This window comes from Chelonus insularis, unplaced genomic scaffold, assembly GCF_013357705.1.
Source record: "Chelonus insularis isolate UGA/USDA-ARS -01 unplaced genomic scaffold, ASM1335770v1 contig_348_pilon, whole genome shotgun sequence".
NCBI lineage: Eukaryota > Metazoa > Arthropoda > Insecta > Hymenoptera > Braconidae > Chelonus > Chelonus insularis.
This window is the reverse complement of record NW_023276512.1, coordinates 95,975-115,606: the sequence shown is the minus strand read 5'-3', so window position 1 is coordinate 115,606 and position 19,632 is coordinate 95,975. Positions and strand designations below refer to the sequence as shown.

The following is a 19,632-nucleotide window of genomic DNA, read 5'->3' as shown; positions in this document are numbered from 1 at the left end:
ATGGATATCAATAATGACCACAAAATACGTTTATAATGATTATCTTATTATTTATTGATGACTTTTTATTTAAACTATACTCACATACATGCAACAATAATAACTAAAACTATTCTTACTTAATATCTATTTCTATCTATTATATAATAAGTATGTATAATAAATTAAAAAAATACAAAAGAAAATTTATATACAGTCTTTTTAATAATTGTCATTATTATTGTCCTAAGATCCTCGTTTTCTGCCATTTTGTCACTTAAAAGTGATATAAAATGAACTAATTCTTAAAATTCCTAAAATCATAGTCTGAATGAAGATCAGCACCAAACTGAGCTTCAATACTGAGGATTAGGTGAATTCCTCTGGAAATTTTGAGCTTGATTCTGTTGAAGAGGACCAGGGCTGGGTCTCTGATCTCTATATTGACTCGCCCCCATGCCAGGTGGTGGTGGAGGTGGAGGTCCAGGTGCTTTACCATAATTACCCCTGTTGGAACCTTGATAACTACCATAAGCTGAATCATCACTCCTTCTCGAGACATGTCCATACATGCTTTCAGGTCTTCTAGGTCCAGACTCAGAGCTTTGTTGTTGATTTTGTGGTTGATGAGGTCCAGGAGATTGATTTGATTGTGTAGCAGGTGGAGTTTGAGAGCCTGGAGGTGGTGCAGGAGCTCGTCCATAAATGCTTGATGATGTAGTCACTCCATAGATTCCATTTTCCCTAGCACTGAGACTTGTAGAGATTCCTCGAATACCATAGATGCTTTGAGTGCATTGTTGAAGCTGATTTTGCATGTTCTGATTGGTACTATTATGATTCTGGGTCTGATTTTGAGAACTATGAGGCTGCGATGATGAAGCAGAGGTCAACAGTTGGTCTCTCGTTGGCGGAGGCATTGTAGTATTATTTCCTAATCTCATTTGATACAAACTCTGAGCTGGAACCAACGGTCCTGGTTTGGGAATCACAAATGCTTCCCTTGGAGAAGTAGATTTTGCATAAACACTTTGAGATCGGTTTAAATTAGCACGAGTTAGAGGGGGAGATTTGCAGTAAAGAGACTTGGTTCCACCGTATATTGATTCCACACGTTCTATGGCAGTGGCTGGAGCTGAATAAAGACTGGAAGTGGCTCCACCAACTGGTCGGTATGTTGCGTAAGCTCCTGGGAATTTAGGACCCGTTGGTTTATCAAAGTCATCATAGGTGTCTTCGTCAGATCGCAAAGAAGAGTTATCACCATCGTCAATTTCTCGTGATTCTCGTGGACGCTTGGGACTCAAGACGTACTCGTGGAGTAGGGATGCTAATGCACCACCTGCTATTGGGCCCACCCAGTAGACCCAGTGGTTTGTCCAGTTATTTATCACGAAAGAAAGGCCTAAAGCTCTAGCTGGATTTAAATATGGACTCTAAAAATAAATAAAAAGCAACAATTAACACCTTGGTTATCATAGATAACTTTGCAATATTTATTATTAATTTAATTTAAAAACAAAAATGATAATTACCGATACGAGTGTTGCCGCAGTATATGAAGCAGCCAATACTCCAGCAGATTTACTCAAAAATATCTGAGACGTCTTAGCAGGATCAGCAGACAAATGGGCCATGACAATCAGGATAGACAATGCCATTTCAACTAAAAGCTTCTCCACAGCACCTCCCAACCGAGCATTTTGTGGCGTGACTTGCGTGCCAGTGACTCTGTAAAACAAAAGAGAAATTTATGAGATGATAATTCTGAGGTCACATATGGGAGACCTTATGGACTCTCACGATTTACTAGAGAGATCATAAAGGTCATCATTGCCTTCATGCAACCCTTATGTAACGATAAAAAACCCCCTGGTGGTTGTAATGTTTGTATTAGCTCGCGAATTCTCTCGGGTCGTTCATCCCCTATTCAAAACAAGACTCTGACAATTTTCACCCGATACTCACAATCATACGGGGTCATGCTTAAGACCTTTTTCAGTTCTAACATTTGTTCTACAATTATTTATCACCCGGTTTACTTTCTTTTTAAGTAAATATCACATTTATTTACCAAAATATATTGTTATTTATTTTTTAACAATGCCAAGTTTATTATTGTTAATAAAACTAACCTCTTTTTCCATGATTTGATAATTCATAAATTTTTATAAACTTTTTTAAAATATAATCAATTCTTTTAAATTTGTAATTAAAATACATTTGATTTGATAAATAATATAAAATAAAACATTATATTAAATTAAAATCAATTTTTTATTGATTTGTTGCTAAGTAGTCAATTAAATCAAAGGATAACCTCAATTTTTTAGTTGCAAATAATTTAATTGACAACTAGAATAAATTTGTTTTTAATGAATTTAAATTTTAAAAAAAAAACTGTTACGATTATTAGCCAATCGTATGATAGATTAAAACATCACATGTCAGATAACCAATAAACATTTTTAATTTTCAATGTTGCATAATTGTTGAGCAGCTAACCTCTCGAGACAAATTGAAGGATCGTCTACAATAAAACATTACAAAGAAAATTGGAGTTCGATTGTATGGAGCATTAATTCTAATTCCAATTATTTCTTTTTCATTTTTTACAAAACTTGAGAAATAAAGAATTGAAATAATACATTAACCTTCAAAATAAAAAGTGTACTTATGGTGGTGATTGATATCTCTATTGTGAACAGAAACAACATTCTATAAAAAAAAACTAAACTTCGATTGATTTCGAATAAAAGAAAGCATTATTTATCATATTATAAACCTATTTTTCAAAAAGTACAAACAAAAGTAATTTTTTCATCATGATTGCTGCCCCTAAATATCATTATATAGAGCTGATTGCTGATTATGGTGATCTTGCAAATTTTAAATTCGAATGCTCTAATTTGAGTGAAGGAGAATCGACTGCACTTACTGAAAAATTTGAATTTGATAATTATGATCATAGTTTTATAGGTATTTCAAACTTTTTATGTATTTTTATGATTATTTTATACATAGGTACTGTAATTATTGATAAAATCAGTTTGATTACAAATACTAATTAATATTACTATTACTTTTAGGAAGAGCAATTGATGCAATCAACATTCTAGCTGATTTCGGCTACCGACTTATCAGTTCAAAAGATTATGGTAGCTGCAGTTCGCGAATGATCTATTTGTTGGAAAGACCCATTTGAAATTCTTCAAGACATTCAGAAGCCTAAGATATTGTTTGATAGTTATTTCAAACAATTAACTGTCGTAATGGAACACAAATATTTGATAATACAATGATCAAATGATTAAAGCTATAAAATACTAAAAATTAAGATGTTTTAACATATTTTTTATTTTTTAAAACATTCTTTTAAGCTTTAGCTATTTAAGAAAAATATTCTATTCTTTCAAGAGACACTTATTTTCTATTTATAATGATTTTTAATTTTTTTTTTATCATCTATTAGTGTGTTTAACCTCACTAATACATTTATTTTTTAAATTTTCAATCTGCTAATTATAATGCTTAATTATTGAGCAATTAACTTCTTGTGTTTCCTCATTAATTGAAGAATAGTTTCCAATATATAAAAGATTGTTGATAAAACTTGAAAAAGAAAGAATCAACACCTTTCTTTAATTTTAAACAGAAAAATAACATTCCATAAGAAGAAACTGTAGAGAATTTTTTTCTTTTATTGAGGATAGTTTTTCGAAGCTATCAGCTATTATCATATGACGATGTCTCATTTATCTACAACGTCTACATGAACTGTTGTTTTATGTCGCATAAGAGTATAGTGCAAAAAGCTGGTGATTCATAAAGCATTCTCTTTATAAGCATTGAAGATATTGGTGATCATAAAAATCAATGGTAATTTTTTTTGTCTCTTGGAAAGTACAATTTTTGAATTGATTTTAAATAACCGGGTTAATTAAAAGGATCAATTGTTTTGAAGAGTGAAACTGATAGTTTCATTATGACTACTTCACCTGAATATCGTTATCTAAAGTTGATGGATGATGAACCTAATTATAGCTTCATCTGCTCTGATTTGAATGAAGTAGAATTTAGAGCAATTTTGCAAGGTGGTTTTACCTCTACCTATTCTAGAAATGAGTTTCGAGGTATTCTAAATTTCATTAATTTACAATTATTATCTATATACTATCAATATTGAGTAATAAATTATATTTAAATAAAACAAAGTGATTTGTATAATTATTAATTTTCAGGAAATGTCGTCAACGCAGTCAACTGTCTGGCCAAGTTGGGCTACCGAGTGATAAGTACACATCTCAAGGGCGAATCAATGATTTATTTGTTGGAAAAATCCATTGAACATTCCTAAGTCTATGAAAAGCTTGAATTATTGTTTGATACTAATTTTTCTACATTTTATAAAAGAAATAAAAAAAAATATCAATGAATTAATTTTGATAAAGCAAAAATCTAAATATTTTTTGATTAAATCTGAAGAATTACCATTTCATATTCACAGTTAATAATATTAAGGCTAGGCTCTACTAACCTCAAAACACCTCAAATTTTTCTTGTCAAACTGTGCATTTTTTATTTGTTTTTTTTTTACGTAAAAAATATTTTAAAAAGTGGTAAAAATTTGAGGTAATTTGAGGTTAGTAAAGTCCAGTCTCAACATTATAACTTATTTGCAAGCATACTGATAAATTAATTTGGTAATAATCATGTAAAATAAAATAATAACCACAACTGCATAAACATAAAAGTGTGGAAGAATATTAATTATTCCATATAATCACTTACATTTTCATGGCATGGTGAAAAAAAATTAATAACTAATGAAGCTTTTTTATTCAATGCATCTTTAATTTTAAATATTATTATTTATTTTTAAACAATTTAAAGTTCAGTATTATTTTTTATCAACACATTATTAAAATGGTCGGTAATAACATAATATTAATTTCGTTCATTGCAATTGAATTAATTTATTATCAAACTTGCATTAAAAACTGGAATGAATTTTTCATGAGTGAGTTTGTAAAGTTTTCAAAAAAGAAAAAAAAACTGTCACAGTTATTAGCCAATCATGTAATGGATGGAGACATCTTATGTCAGATAACCAATAAATTTTTTTTAATTTCAAATGAGCCAATTATGTTGCGTGATTGTGAAGCAGCTAACTTCTCGCGTTCTCTAAACGAATCAGAGATATCGATTTTAATATAGAACATCTACAATGTTCATTCCCTAATTTCTTTTTTACGTCGCATTATGGTATAGTAAAAAAATCGATCACTATTAGAGCATTTTTCACACGCACTGAAAGTATTTATTGATAATTACAAAAATCAGTGATAATTATTAATATTTAATTGATTTTAAATAAAATACATTGTTTATCTATCATGAGTCTTAACAAAAAAGAATCAATCGTTTTGGAACAAGATGTTGATAGTATTAATATAATTATGGCTCCTACACGAAAATATCGTTATATACAGTTAGAAGAAATTGACTCATGGAATAAACAGCTTAAATATCATTGTTTGAACGAAAAAGAATTACAAGCTCTTTCAAAAAAATTTGAACTTCTTCATGATCAAATGTTTGAAGGTATCAAAAACTTCATAAATTAATATCGTACTATGTACCCAAAATATTGATAATTTTTGTTTGAATACAAAAAATGCTTGATATTTTTTCATTATTCATTTTAGGAAATATAATTGATGCAATCAATATTCTAGCCAACTTGGGCTATCGTGTTATTAGTGTAACGAGTACGTTTGATTTAGTTAATAGGACTTATCTGTTGGAAAAACCTATCTAAAGTTCTTCAAATTGACCAACAGCTCAAGTCATTGTTTAATAAGTTTCCAAACAGCCAACAGTTATAATAAAATACGAAAATTTCTATTGTCAATTCGTATGTATTTTACCAAGAAAAAAAGAAAAACATTTAAAAACATGTCGACAAATGTACTTTGATAATAAAAATATCTAAATATTAATCTCCTAAATCTGAAAATCAGTCATCCCTATTTCCTATCAAGAATATTTAAACATTATTCATTGACAAATGCTTGGTTGAAATAATTTTAGCAGTAATACATAAAATGTGGATAAGTATACTTGGCAAGGGTAATTTTATCACAAAAAAAAATTCCGCAGCTAACTTCTCATGTTTTATCAATTCGAGGTCTCTTTCGATTAATTAGAGGAATCGATCTTACTATAGAATATTTATGGTGTTTATGCTACACATGATAGTATACTAAAAAAAATCAATCGATAAGAAAACCGTTGAGGCGTAATAATCTTTGGATATTCATCAGAACGTAGTAGTCATTCAATTAAAATTAAACTCAATACATTATTCATATTCTCGTTTCTATAAAAGACGAATTAATTTCTTTAAAGGGTGAAATTAAAGTTATACATTCTTTACTATGGCTAAAGATGAACCTCGACGTCGTACGATAATGTTGGTTGGTGATACAGAATCTTTTACACCTTATGGATTGGATGACGATGATTTATTAAAAATTTCTAGCGCAACAAAAACTGTCAATAAATTCGCAAATCGACAAAATGGAGTTAAAATCTATGGTACGTAGAACTTTATATTTTTTTATATTCATTCTTTATAAGAGTCTATTTTTTAATCAATTTGATATTTAATTTCAGCATCACCAATGACGTCTATCAACACTTTAGGTGATTTAGGCTACCATGTTATTTCGACAACTTATATGAGCAAATCAGATAAATTGGTCTGGATGTTAGAAAGAAACAAAAAAGAATGGGAAAGACCTGAAATTGAACCACCATTCAATAACGACGCACTACAGCACTCATTGGATGCTTCATACCTATTTTAAAAATAATGTACAATCTAAAATTAAAGCATTGATTTCAATCAATATTTAATACAACCGATGTACATCATGTTCTCTCATTAACAATAAACATTTTATTGTCAAAGTTAATTGATTTACTTTTTAAAACATTCCATTATTAAACTTAAACTGAATAAACAAATTTATTAGGTTAAATATTAGCAGCTAATTTTTTTATAACTAAAAATATAATTAAAAGAAAAAAAAAGAAATTTATATTCTGAGATTAATTAACTACTTCTCGTGCTCCATCATCTAGATGAAGTTATTATTATTTTTGTGATAGAATATTTATGGTATTTGCTTCAAAAAAATTATTTTCATTTTCACAGCATAGAAAAACAAAATTAATTAACAATACAATCTTTTTTATTCACTAAAATACATCCTCACATCTAGATGTGATATTTGATTAAATATTGCTCATTAAATGATAGAATGAAAATAATTTTTTAAAGAAAGAATACATTTGAAATTGATATAATCTTCCATTTTGTTATGAACATTTTGCTATTAGACTTGTTTCCCCTATGAAAATTTTCCCCATCTATTCTCCCTACTTTTAAATGATCCTCAAGGTATCCAAACCCCACTCCAACTCTCGCCCTAAAATAAATGAGGGTTACTATGAACACTAAACATCAGTTCTTCACCAACTCTCGGAACAGCAACATTCAAAATTGCTCGTCTAAAATTCAACAGTGAAACAATGGGTAAAAAGGCAACTAATCATTTGCCTAGATATCATTACCTGATGTTCATTGGTAATGGTAATGAATTCAGACACTTCGGATTGAGTGGACTGGAGAGGATTAAAGTTGAGTCCTTGGGTGAAAAAGGTAACTAAAACTTGATAGTATTTTTATAATAATTGTTACTTTGGTTTGAATATAAGTTATTGCTGTTGAAGTAATAAAGACTGATTAGAATTATTTTAAATTCCAGCAAATACAATGCAAGCAATCAATGCTCTAGGTGATTTTGGCTATCGTGTTGCTTTTGCAGTACCTAGAGATAATTCTACTGAGGTCACATACCTATTGGAAAGAGTCTACTGAAAGAATTCATCTTATTTTTACATTTGCTTTGTTATTTAATAATAAGATTCAGGATAATTGTAATGTTTGATCATAAGAACCTGTACAAGTTTTAAAACAGTTTTAAATGTAATAATAAATATTGTTCCATCTTATATAAGTCTAATTATTTATCTACCTTTACTTCTGATTAGATTATTTTTTTTTTCTTTTAAGAAACAATTGAATTGTTTTGGTATTTATAATTAAAATGGCATTTTGAGGTTAAATTGTGAGGAATAGAGTTAGAGTTTAATAACCTTTTTTGTACAAAATTTCAGTAAGCTACAAATTTTGTTTGATGCATTTTTCCCTATCGTAGTTTTCGAGAAAAAGGTCCAAGTATTGATTTTTGAGAGGTTAAATTTTCTACGTTATAACCTCTGTTGGAATGACACCCCTCTTTATGAGGGTGAAACTGGTTTTGAATGTCCTTGAAAATGTTCTTAAACAATTTCAGCCATGTTGGAAAATCCTGATTTCAAAGCTACATTGGTCGGACGAGTTGGAAAAATAATTTGTAATGATTTTGAATATGATCTTCCTCCTAATTACCAAGTCTACCAAGTTTTATGTTTTGATGCTTGTTATTTATATATTCAAAACATAATCAAGTCCTGTACAAAAGAATAACAATCATAATTATTTTTATACTCCAATTAATATTGTTGAAACAATTGATAGACTGATTGTAACTAGATTAATTAATCACTCAACAATAAAGTTGTAAGATAATTATTGATTTTGTGATTTGATTGAAGTTGGCTAAAAAATGAAGCTTGAGATCAATAAATTCAATTTAATAATATTGATAATAATTTAATTCTTTCAATATTAACTCCTATAGCTATTAATAATTTAGATAGGCCTAGTGTTTAAGATATTTTTCAATTAGATTTATAAAATTATTTATTATTAAATGATAAATAATATGTTACTTACATTGAATAAATTTTAAAATACAAAAAGAAATTATATTAAATATCTAAATGACTTTTATTATAACCTTATTTCACAAACTTACAAAATTTTAATTAATTTTGTATGAATTCAATAATTAACCTCCCATTATTTATTATTATTTTTTTCAAAAGAGGTTATAAATTGGAGTCAATCGAATAATAGTAATAATAATGATAAATAAATCAACAATATGTCAAATAAAATGAAATAATTGATAAATTATTTTTAAATTCAAAATCAATCAATTAAAACACGAAATTAATTAGCAGCCAACTTCTCAGGCTTTATCGATTAATCGAGTGATCGATTTTACTATAGAATATTGATTTATGGTATTTATTTCAGCAGGTAATCATTTGTGTCGTGTATCTTTGCACATGCTAGCAGTATAGTCAAAATAATTATCCAAAGACACTAATTAGAACACTAAAATCATTTTATACAATCATCTTAAATTAAATAAATAATTCAACTAATTATCAAGTTGAAGAGAAACATTTAATTATGGCTGATCTACCGAAATATCGTACAGTAATGTTGTGTGGCCAAGTAAATAATGTCATGCCCTATGGATTGAGTAAAGAGGAACTGAAAGCAATTAAGGACGTAAAGCCAGATGAGGGTCGTGATTTCATTTCAAAAGGTATTCTATTTTGTTTTTAATTATTATTTGTCTATTGAATATGAATCAATCAAAGGAAAGGATAAAAAAGTAATCCTCTTTTTATTTTCAGCAAGTGCACTTGCTAGTATCTATGCATTAAACGGGTTGGGGTATCGTCTCATTTCTACATGTCGTCTAAGTAATTCAGACCTGATGTGGATGTTGGAGAAACCTCTAGACGAGCCTTCATACTAATCACCAGCTTCAACTACTTCTTAATAAACCTTTTTCTCAATAACATTTCAAATAATTGTCATAATATCAGCTATAATGAGGCAATTGATTTCTTTTGTATTTTATAACCAATAAAAATGAATTTATTCAACAATAAATGTATTGTTATTATATAAAGTAGAGGTAGTAATAACTGATATTGAGAAATAAGACATTTCCAATGGAATCTATAGGTTAATATTTAACCTATAAATTATTTCGATTGTGAGAAACAAAAAATTTTTTTAGAGGTTATATTTTAATTAAAATTGATTAATTTAAAACGAGAATATATAATGTGGAATAAATTCATCATATGTCACTTTCAATAAAGTTTTAGAGGGCAATGCACTTGACTCAAGAGCCAACCTGTTTAGTTTCCGCGATTCACACGACGAAACCACAATTTACAAGGGTGTAGGGAGTTTGTACGGGGGGGAGGTTAGGGAAAGGAATCTATTGTAACCTAGAGAGAAACAGTGTATGTGTGTGATACATTTTAAATAAATTTCAATTGTCTAGGGATGTTTACCCCTCGAAAAATCGCATTTAACGAGCTATTGATATCCAACCCCTCATTCAAACTTTTAAAGTACCGCCATTTTGTTTTTTTGTTATTTAACTAATCTCATATCATCTTCAATTAATGTAGTGGCTTTTGATGCGATAAAAAAATTATTTGAACATATTGGAGGTTAATATAAGATTTTATGGGAATCGTAAAAAAAATCTAAATACTTGAATGCAGGAAATAAAATGCCACGCGACAGTCACGTGCAGAAACCATGAATTTTATTTAAAATTTCGTGGGAATGAGGGCGTCATGCATAGTCCACAAAATCTTCGTGAGAGCCTCTCATGTGTTTTGGTTGACATTATTACAATGTTTTAGCGTTAATACTTTGCTAACATGCTCGTTTACAAGACTAAATATGAGATCAAACATTTATTAGCAACAGTTCAATGAAATTGATTATTTACGGTTCAAATATTGGCAACATTCTAACCTCAACAGAGGTTATGTTTATAAACAATAGCGTTAGGAGTTTATTGTTAAGCTTTCATTAGTGAATTTGTAAACAAAGTGATTTAATAACAATTTTTTTTTTGTTAAATAAATAAAAGATGAGAATATAATACACGGCTGGTGAATTTATTGTACTCATTCTTTTATTTAATGGCATATAAAGGCGAATTTCGTTGGATTCGAAAAAAAGACTGCTAGGCCACTTCCCGCACCGAAATAAATAAAAGAAAGAATTGAGCAGGAAACAGGAGAACATATTTACTTCTTTTTTTCTCTTTTCATTCCTTCGTGTGAATTTTATCGTACTATTTATTTTATTTTTTTTTTTAACCTCTAATTTGAGACATTAAATAAAAACTTTAATGGTACACACAAGTGAAAGTAACTTGAAATTGTTGCAAAGATGTTTTTTTAAATGACTTGTGTGGCTGCCGAAAAAGTAGAGAAAGGCTTAATTACTGTGTAATTATTTATAATTATCTCACAAAACCTGCTAATGCATTACCCAAAACGACAATTGTATGTTGAAGGAAAATAAGGTAAAATGATTGATAAAAAAAATTTTTTCTCTTTACATTATGAAAATAATTACTTTCAACATTTCATTAAATTAATTATACCAACAAATATATTTTTTAAAGGTTTCTTTTGCAAGATCATTGGAATAATTTTAATGATGACTTTAAAAGAAAAAAAACTGTAGCAGCCGAGGAACCTGCAAGGAGGATGGAAGTAAAGAAATATATAACAAGAGAAGAATCGTCTAGATACGACAGATGGTCACACACGTGTTCAATCTTGGGTACTGTTCCCTTTCTTAGATATATTTCGTTGGAGAATATGTCTAGATTAAACTACTATAGAAAAGCATAACACACTGACTTGGCAATTAAATGTAAGAAGAAGAAAAAATTCATTTAAAAGGAGTGAAGAAAATTGAATTTCGTGGGGGTGATGATGAAAAAGGTGGGTTCACTAATGTTAGAATGAACATCTGCTTAAGTTTAGTTGTTGATGCATCGATCAAAAGAATCATCTTCTGCTTCTGTTCTTTTGTAAAAGATTCCGAGACATCGCGTTTAAGATTCTCAAGCAACATGTGGCTGGCACGTGTTTCTCTTCTACATCAGCTACGATTTATATATAGGATCATCGTTCTTCTTTGAGTTTGAACGTTGCAGCTGCTTTATATTATTTTCGGGGGTTCGTCCATTTTCCTTTTGCCTTAGGGTCTCTCAAAAGGATCTTGTCCAGGCCGCAAATACCTTTCTTTAGTATCTTACACACATTTTCGAAGCCATTTCAATACCTGACTTGAGATCCGTTGGTATATTTCTGTATTTATTTATCAGTTTATTTAATCAACACAGCAGTTTACTTGGGATGTTTTTTTTTTACAGATTTTCAATGATTCTGTGTGCTAAAGAGACAGTCATGGTGCTTTGTTCTTTATGTTGGAGAAAACTTCCTCAAGAAGATTGACCAATTATTTTTTTGGTACTTGGATTTATAATATTTGAGTATAAGGTGGATTAATAAATGAATACCACCCAGAAAATACATGAATTATTAGGATTTAAAAAAAAAAAGCTAATAATTAAAATGCGATTAAATGTTTCGTATTTTTTAGAGCAAAGTTTATTTAAGTTGATATCACAGTGCTAGACTGTTCTGCATTGCAATGAATAATACCAACATAAGTTTGGAAATATCACGTTGGGGTGTGACGTATACCTGAGGATTGGCTTAATGCTAGTCCAGCCCTTATTTCAAAGCGGATATGTTGATGAATCACTTTTCTGACAATTTTTTTTTTTAAGTAGTTGGAGAATGTTTGAGTAAACATTGAAACTCTTCGACAACTTTGGTAAAATGTTTACTATTACACTTAAAAACAGTGTGATTTTTAAGAAGAATAGTTTATTTAATCGATTTTTTTCTTTCTAATAATCGTAATTAATTTTTAAACAAATACTTTATGAAGACGACATAATTATTTTTTGCCATTACTACATATTTAAAAGAAAAAATGAATTAATTATTTAAAATTTTATTTGTTATTGAGTAACTCAATTTTTTTTCTTGTTTAATTTAAAATATGTTATTAAGTATGATATTTATTAATTAAAAAAAATATTTGAGGTATTTAATTAAGAAGAAATAGTTTGTTTATATTAATATTGTAAAATATTTGTCGTAAAAGTATGACGCCATTTAATGCCTATTAGACTAACGACAGTTTTATAAATTGAGGGGTGAGTTTGTTTATCTCCAGTTTTTGACTGATACTTGAGTTGACCAGACGTCTTCTCTTTAATTAATTAATAGCTGTCAATTTTATAATAAACATTTTCTTTTCTTATTTAATTTCCGTAGTTATTATTTGGATTTATTTTACAATATTATTATTATATTTTTAATAATTGCCTAATTATTGGAAATTAATGATATTGATCTTAACTTTACTTGCAATTAAAAAAATTTATGATTATTAATACAACATAAGCTTAATTATTCTAACAATAATATTCATTAGTAAAATATTAAATGCTTTTTAAAAATAAGAATAAGTTATTGGTTTGTTAATATAAAATAATTTATTAAATTATCAATCAAATAGAAAAATAGTTTGCATACTTTGTGAATTAAATAAAGAAAATAATCGTGTTTAAATATGGAATATTATCACTTCATCAGATAATACTGATTAGAAATTTGTCATAAATGATTCATCACCATAAAATACACAAATTCTTTAGGTCCAGGGTGATATCCATACTTGATACAGCATTGAACACCATAAACTACCTTGAATTCAATTATAAATCTCATAAGTTTCACAAGCAAGTTTCTTGGAACAACCAATTATAACAATTTGATCATTTTGTAACATTGTTGCAAAGAAAGAAAACTTGATCATTACGATAAGAAAAAGACAGGCTATAAATATTAATGAGCAAGACTAAATAACACATCAGAAAGTATCCATTTCAACACCATATCAATCATAATGTTGGATAATTCACAAGTGAAATCAAAAATTCTTACAGTTACTTTTGATAAATCGTTCCCCTACACCAAAATCTCCAACGTCTCCATCATTCAGCATTGGTAATAAATTAAAAATTCGACTTTTTCCGCTACTTTTTTTTTTTTTTTCCTTCAACTTCCTTTTCAGTGCTGGTGCATGACATCGGAGGGAATAAAATCCAAAGGAAAAAATAAATAAAAAGGAAACCACTATGTTGGAAAGAGAAAAAGAAAGAGGGTGGAAAAGAAGAAGAGAACTCGGGTCGCATTCTATTTTATAAAGAGACCCTAAAATTCATACCTGAGATCTTTTCATTCTTCACCAAAACCTTAATCGTAAATTTCCAAAAAATTCTTTAAAAATTGGCAATAAAAACTGAGTCACAATGTCTGAAATAATTCCTAGAAATGCTTCATATTATTAATAAATAACATATGAAAATATCTTGTGGAATAAAATGAAAGAGAAAAAAAAAAAATATAAAAATGACTTTAAATCGGAGCTTAGACATGTTAAACCCCTGATTTAGCTGTGATATTACTTTCCAGTGCTATATTGCTAGCCAATACCAACTCAAGCATGACGATCACCTATCGATCTAATTGGACACATGATTTAAAATAAAATAAAAATGAAGATATGTTATCCAACTGGCCACACACTCCTACTCTCTCAACTTCAATCGACCTCACAGGGACTAACACCTGCATCCTCACAGCTGTTTCCTCAATTCATCGTCAACAAGGATATACACTGGCAACTACCACCACCACCATCAACTTTGTCTATATTCCTTGAATTTGTGGAATAATAATAAAGCTGAAGAATCTAGGATTTTATTTTTTGAAAAAAAGTTAGAATACATTTCTATTTCTAAGGGTGTAAAAGAGTCTAACAGATGCAAAGATGTTTCTTTTTTTTTTACGAGGGGAGTGTAACAGCTCAGTGGTCTCTGGAGACCTCAACATGTAGGTATTGATGGTTTAGCTTTAACTAGAGTATTGTTTGGTTATTATTTCTGTACATATCGCACACTTGTTATTCCTTTGTGGCTTCTAGCACAACTTTTTATGACTTTTTTATTACTAACAATACCACAATTTATCTAAGACAACAGGTTTTTATTATTGTTTAACAATTGAAATAATATATATTTGGTTTTAGGATTATTTACTTGAGGAAGATGAGACTTGTGATGATTATCCTGCTTGGATTTCTTTTTTTATTGAAAGTTGATCTGAATTGAAGTAAATAAAATTGATATATATATATTTATTGGATTATTTAATAGTAAATTATTGCTAGAAAATCTAGACCAAGATGAATACTTTATATGAAATATAATTATTACTTTAATGCACTAATGAAACATTATTTTAATTAATCAAATAATTAATTGATAATTAAAAGCTCCTTCTAAACCAATTGAAGACAAGTTTATTAATTATTTATAATTTATTATTTAATTTAATTATTTATCAATAAAATATGCTAGTTTTCAAAGATTTTCATTAAAAAATAAATAATTATGACTACGCAAAAAAGAAGGTGATTATTAATTAAAATTATTGCACTTTATTGAAGACTTGATGATGATGTTAAATTAATAGCTGTCTCAACAAAAGTATTATAGTCAAAGTGTAATAATAAAAGCTAATAATTTAGCTTCAACTTTGTTAGCACAATTGTGAGAAATTTAGAGAAGTATTAAAAAATACTGAGCTTAGTTTTAGCATTTAATTAAAATGACTCATTATTATTATTATAAAGTAAATTATTTTTAAAATTTAAAACAACTTGTTAAACTTGTAGACTTGGATGAATCCATTGTCCATCATTGCTTGATGTAAAATAATTGTGATAATTAACAAAACTATTTGAATTTTATTATTCATAGAATTGATATTATTTATTCTTATTTGTGAGCATAAAAAAAATGACTTTTAAAGAAGTTTGCCAGTCTAAGATAAGCAGAATTGATGAATGTTATAATAAAGGGTGATAATTATTTCAATTAAACTCAACTTTTATTCATCATAATAAATAAAATCTGTTGCATACACATCCATCATGTACAAATGCATCTAGACTACCCACATGGGAATGGACCAATTCATGATTTCTAGAAAAATAAACTTGAATATTTTTAGTTTAAAAAGGAAACATCAGAATAGACCAAAAATAGTGCTAAAGTATTCTCAAAGTATCCATCAATCATCTGAATGTATTTAAAAGCAACCATCAGCTTCATTTTAGAATGTTCATTGAAAAGCTATCCCACCATTGGTCTTTACAATCAAACCATAAAAGTTTTATTCCAAATTTCTCTTTTTCTAGAGCTTAGACTTTCTTAGCTTATAAGACCAAAGAGTAGCAATTGTTTCAACAAAAGTAATCTGATTGAAATAAATATAATTTTACTGAAATTCTTTCATACTAAATATCATACGAAAAGTCTTATCTCTGATGAGAGTGAGATGAACAAAGGTTGGAGTTTTTAAAATGGGCGAGGGAGAGTTTGAAGAAGAAGAAGAAGAAGTAAAAAGAGCATAAGGAGGAACAGCTGCTGAATGTACGGGCACGCGCACGCACACGAACAACATACAGAATGCCATGAAGCATCATGAAACATGTCCCACCTCACTCACGCACAGGTATTCATTATCTAAAGCCTCGCGATCCTTTTTTTTTTTATTCTTCTTCTTCTTGTTCGATCGGTTTTTGGTCCACGAAACATCTGCGGCAGCTGCTCAAGCCGCGTCGGTGTTTCTCCTTCTTTGCTAAGAGGATATCAGAGGCAGGTGCAACTCGACGCACGAGTTGCCTTTACTTCTTTTGTCCTACCAATTACGTGTACCTCTTTCAGCCTCTTCATTATCTCTACCTTGATTACACTTTACCTTATTCTTATATTTCCTAGCTAGGACCTTCACCGACTATTTTAATATCAAATCCACCAGCCTATATTATTCTTCTATATCTCCAACATCTTGAGTATTACTTTGAAAACCCCGGATGCCATTTACGCAATGAAAAAGTCAGAGAAAGTGGTCCAAGTCTCTCTCTCTCCTAACATGCAGCTGTTCTTATATTAATTAATAAATGTCTGGACTTGTTAACAACTCACCCATAAAGCATCGCAGCACCGGCAATGCCACCCCCACATTGTGCAGCAACATACAGAGCTGATCTTAATGGTGATATTTTACGTGAGAAGACGTAGGAAAGGGATACAGCAGGATTAACATGACCACCTAGAAAATAGTGATATAATTAAATAGTAAAATTGTGAATAATTATTTGTAAAGAATTTGGATAAATTTCTTACCACTGATGTGTCCAAAAATGAGGTAGATAGCTGCTATAGCAAAACCTGATGCTATGGCTGTTGCTAAGACAGACAAACCACTTCCGTAAACATTTGATGATGCTGCAGCACCAAGAACAACAAGTGAAAATAAAAATGTAGCGAAACATTCAACAGCAACTGCTCGCCATAGTTCGAGACTTCTAGCTTCTGTTGACATTGATGCTCTACGACTCTCAGGCCGGTCTTTTGTACTTTCTTGGAGGGCTGCTATCTTTGTTAGCAAGCTGACTATGTGTGTGTCAACATCCCGTGATAATTCTGTAGCCATTTTTGATGAAATTCTTGGACTTGGTGATGATAGGTTTAATGATGATGAATGAAGTTTATTAAATACACAAGCACTAGCACTAATTTGCTGCTGACTTTCGTTTAACTCACAATAAACAGCACAAGAATAAGGCAATGAGTCTAAATGAGCTTAATTGAAGAGCATATCTTTGGACTTTGTACCATTTATTTTTCTTATAGGTTATTTTGATATTCAAAATTTACAGCTTTATGATTCTGGATTGGTTTATTTGTTTATAAAAATAAAACTCGTAGAATTTTATTGGCATTATTTGAATTTTAATGATGATTTATTTATCACATTCACTAATGACTGGATGAAAGACTTGGTGAAATCACTGTTGATTCTAGCGTGCCCCCGATGTTACCACTACGGCAACGCGTACTCGAGTGACTATAAAATCTTGAGCGAAAACGAAACAAGTGGCCCAACTGCCTGATGCTTCTCTGACACCCTGTCGAGACACCCCCACTCCAAGGTCCACCACTACCACTACCACCATCAACTATTTTGAGTGTGCTGGAATAAGACAGAGACAATCTTTTAGCATTCAACCAACTGCCATAAGACGAATACTTTTTTTTTTATTTTTTGGTTGAAATAATTCGACCTTATGGTTATTCATTAAAGAAATTGTTTTTTAAAAATAATTTATGATGAAAGTTAACCTTTATTTTATAATTTTATGTTAAATTTTTACTCTATACTCCATTTAGGTTAGAAAAAAATTATCTAAGTCTTTAATTAGATGCATAAAAATATCATCAATGGATTGATTTTATTTATTTAAACAATAAAGAATAATGGTCTGTTTAAAAGAGATTAGAATAAGTCACTAGTGGGAAAAAAATTTTTTAAGGTTAAAAAATTGTCATTTATATCACGACATAGAATTTGAAGTCGAAGAATTATTTTTTTTTTATGAAATATTCAGTACATAAAAGGTTATATACAAGAAAAAATGATTATAATGAATGTCTATTTCATAATTTGTTCTTGGGTAATATTGACTAGATAATTGTCTGAAGGTTAAAATGGGTTCCAAAATGAGGTTTGAATTTTTTTTGGAGGGGATATTGTAGTCTTTGAGAATGAATAAGTGATTGTCAAGTGATATTCAGTGGATGTTTACTGATTGGAGTATTATTAAGTGTGCCGATGGAAGTTAGTAGAGTTCTACTGGTCGAATCAGTGAAATAAACATCTGGTGATTGACGCAGTCAATTGTGCTGATTGAATCAGTGAACAATTCAATTCATCCGATTCTTATCAAACTCATATCAAAGCTCACTCACTGGTCTTTAAACAAAAATAATATCAATTCTATAGAATAAGTAAGAACAGTTGATGGCCAGTAAACTGTTTTGAATTAACAGAATTAACAATTCTGTTAATTAAACACTAGTAATATCTACATGTCGTGATGAAACAATCATGTTTGCTTTTATTTTTATTTTAAAAATATATTGACTTATTTGGGTACATACTCAGGGTAGACTGGATGATGATAAATAATCAACAAAATATCGACATGTACAACATCACGGACCATCACTTTCAAATAAACCTTCATCATTTTTACTGATTCAATCAGCCAACTAATCCAAAAACCTCATTGTCTAGTATCATTATTACTCACTGAAAATAATTAGAAAAATTATCATCAATTTATTATCAACCACTAAAGTATTTTATTCAGTAAGAATAAAATTTTATTCCTTATCTCGTGGCTTCATTGAAAAAAAATGTCTACCAACATGCATCCAACTGATTAAAAAATTCTATTTACTCCAATAATAACAAAATGGTTGATAATTTTCATAATTCATTACCATTCATTCTCCTTAATCTGTGTGCTATCTAGGCTCACAGAGGAAGAACATTCATATATACAATCCATCAACACCAGCAATTATTTCATTTCATCGTGTAGGCAGTTGAAAGAGTCCCTTTCTATCCATCTAATGACGAGCTAATTTAGCGATATGAATCACTAAATTATCTCTCGTATCACATAACTCAGCCTGGTGAATATAAAACTACAACAAAGTCCACAAACATCATTTCTATAACCCCAAAAACACCACACAATTCATTTTTTCTAAACATCATCAAAGCTATTTAAACAAA

The 19,632-nt window shown here is 29.4% G+C and overlaps 3 protein-coding genes and 2 long non-coding RNA genes across 7 annotated transcripts; 4 read left to right on the top strand and 1 right to left on the bottom strand.

The window, feature by feature from the left end:
- Positions 1-303: 303 nt before the first annotated feature.
- LOC118066550 (neurogenic protein big brain) lies at positions 304-19,622 on the bottom strand. 2 transcript variants are annotated; one of them, XM_035082666.1, is made up of 6 exons: positions 19,335-19,622; positions 18,990-19,140; positions 17,172-18,021; positions 16,971-17,097; positions 1,515-1,710; positions 304-1,415 (listed from the first exon to the last, which is right to left on the bottom strand). In XM_035082666.1, exons 3-6 carry the CDS (start codon positions 17,479-17,481, stop codon positions 336-338), a joined length of 1,713 nt encoding a protein of 570 aa, XP_034938557.1. In that variant the 5' UTR covers positions 17,482-18,021; positions 18,990-19,140; positions 19,335-19,622; the 3' UTR covers positions 304-335. The 2 variants fall into 2 exon arrangements, with proteins under 2 accessions (XP_034938557.1, XP_034938556.1); XM_035082665.1 differs by lacking the exon at positions 18,990-19,140.
- On the top strand, positions 3,751-4,442 carry LOC118066559 (uncharacterized). Its single transcript, XR_004690269.1, has 2 exons — positions 3,751-4,112; positions 4,221-4,442. It is a non-coding gene; the product is annotated as an uncharacterized lncRNA (long non-coding RNA).
- On the top strand, positions 5,012-5,981 carry LOC118066557 (uncharacterized). Its single transcript, XM_035082681.1, has 2 exons — positions 5,012-5,583; positions 5,688-5,981. Exons 1-2 carry the CDS (start codon positions 5,376-5,378, stop codon positions 5,798-5,800), a joined length of 321 nt encoding a protein of 106 aa, XP_034938572.1. The 5' UTR covers positions 5,012-5,375; the 3' UTR covers positions 5,801-5,981.
- Positions 6,175-6,918, top strand: LOC118066556 (uncharacterized). Of its 2 annotated transcripts, none has more exons than XM_035082679.1 (3): positions 6,175-6,308; positions 6,391-6,579; positions 6,658-6,918. In XM_035082679.1, exons 2-3 carry the CDS (start codon positions 6,420-6,422, stop codon positions 6,849-6,851), a joined length of 354 nt encoding a protein of 117 aa, XP_034938570.1. In that variant the 5' UTR covers positions 6,175-6,308; positions 6,391-6,419; the 3' UTR covers positions 6,852-6,918. The 2 variants fall into 2 exon arrangements, with proteins under 2 accessions (XP_034938570.1, XP_034938569.1); XM_035082678.1 differs by having other exon boundaries at positions 6,183-6,311.
- LOC118066560 (uncharacterized) lies at positions 11,499-12,793 on the top strand. The gene is made up of 3 exons (XR_004690270.1): positions 11,499-11,778; positions 11,875-12,135; positions 12,213-12,793. It is a non-coding gene; the product is annotated as an uncharacterized lncRNA (long non-coding RNA).
- Positions 19,623-19,632: the final 10 nt, after the last annotated feature.

Coding starts and splice junctions, on each gene's coding strand:
- LOC118066557 (XM_035082681.1), top strand. CDS start 5,376: ATGAGTCTTAACAAAAAAGAATCAATCGTTTTGGAACAAGATGTTGAT. Junction 5,584..5,687: donor TCATGATCAAATGTTTGAAG/GTATCAAAAACT, acceptor TATTCATTTTAG/GAAATATAATTGATGCAATC.
- LOC118066556 (XM_035082679.1), top strand. CDS start 6,420: ATGGCTAAAGATGAACCTCGACGTCGTACGATAATGTTGGTTGGTGAT. Junction 6,580..6,657: donor AAATGGAGTTAAAATCTATG/GTACGTAGAACT, acceptor ATTTAATTTCAG/CATCACCAATGACGTCTATC.
- LOC118066550 (XM_035082666.1), bottom strand. CDS start 17,481: ATGGCTACAGAATTATCACGGGATGTTGACACACACATAGTCAGCTTG. Junction 1,711..16,970: donor GGTGCTGCGATGCTTTATGG/GTGAGTTGTTAA, acceptor TTTGTTTTACAG/AGTCACTGGCACGCAAGTCA. Junction 1,416..1,514: donor CTGCGGCAACACTCGTATCG/GTAATTATCATT, acceptor ATTTATTTTTAG/AGTCCATATTTAAATCCAGC.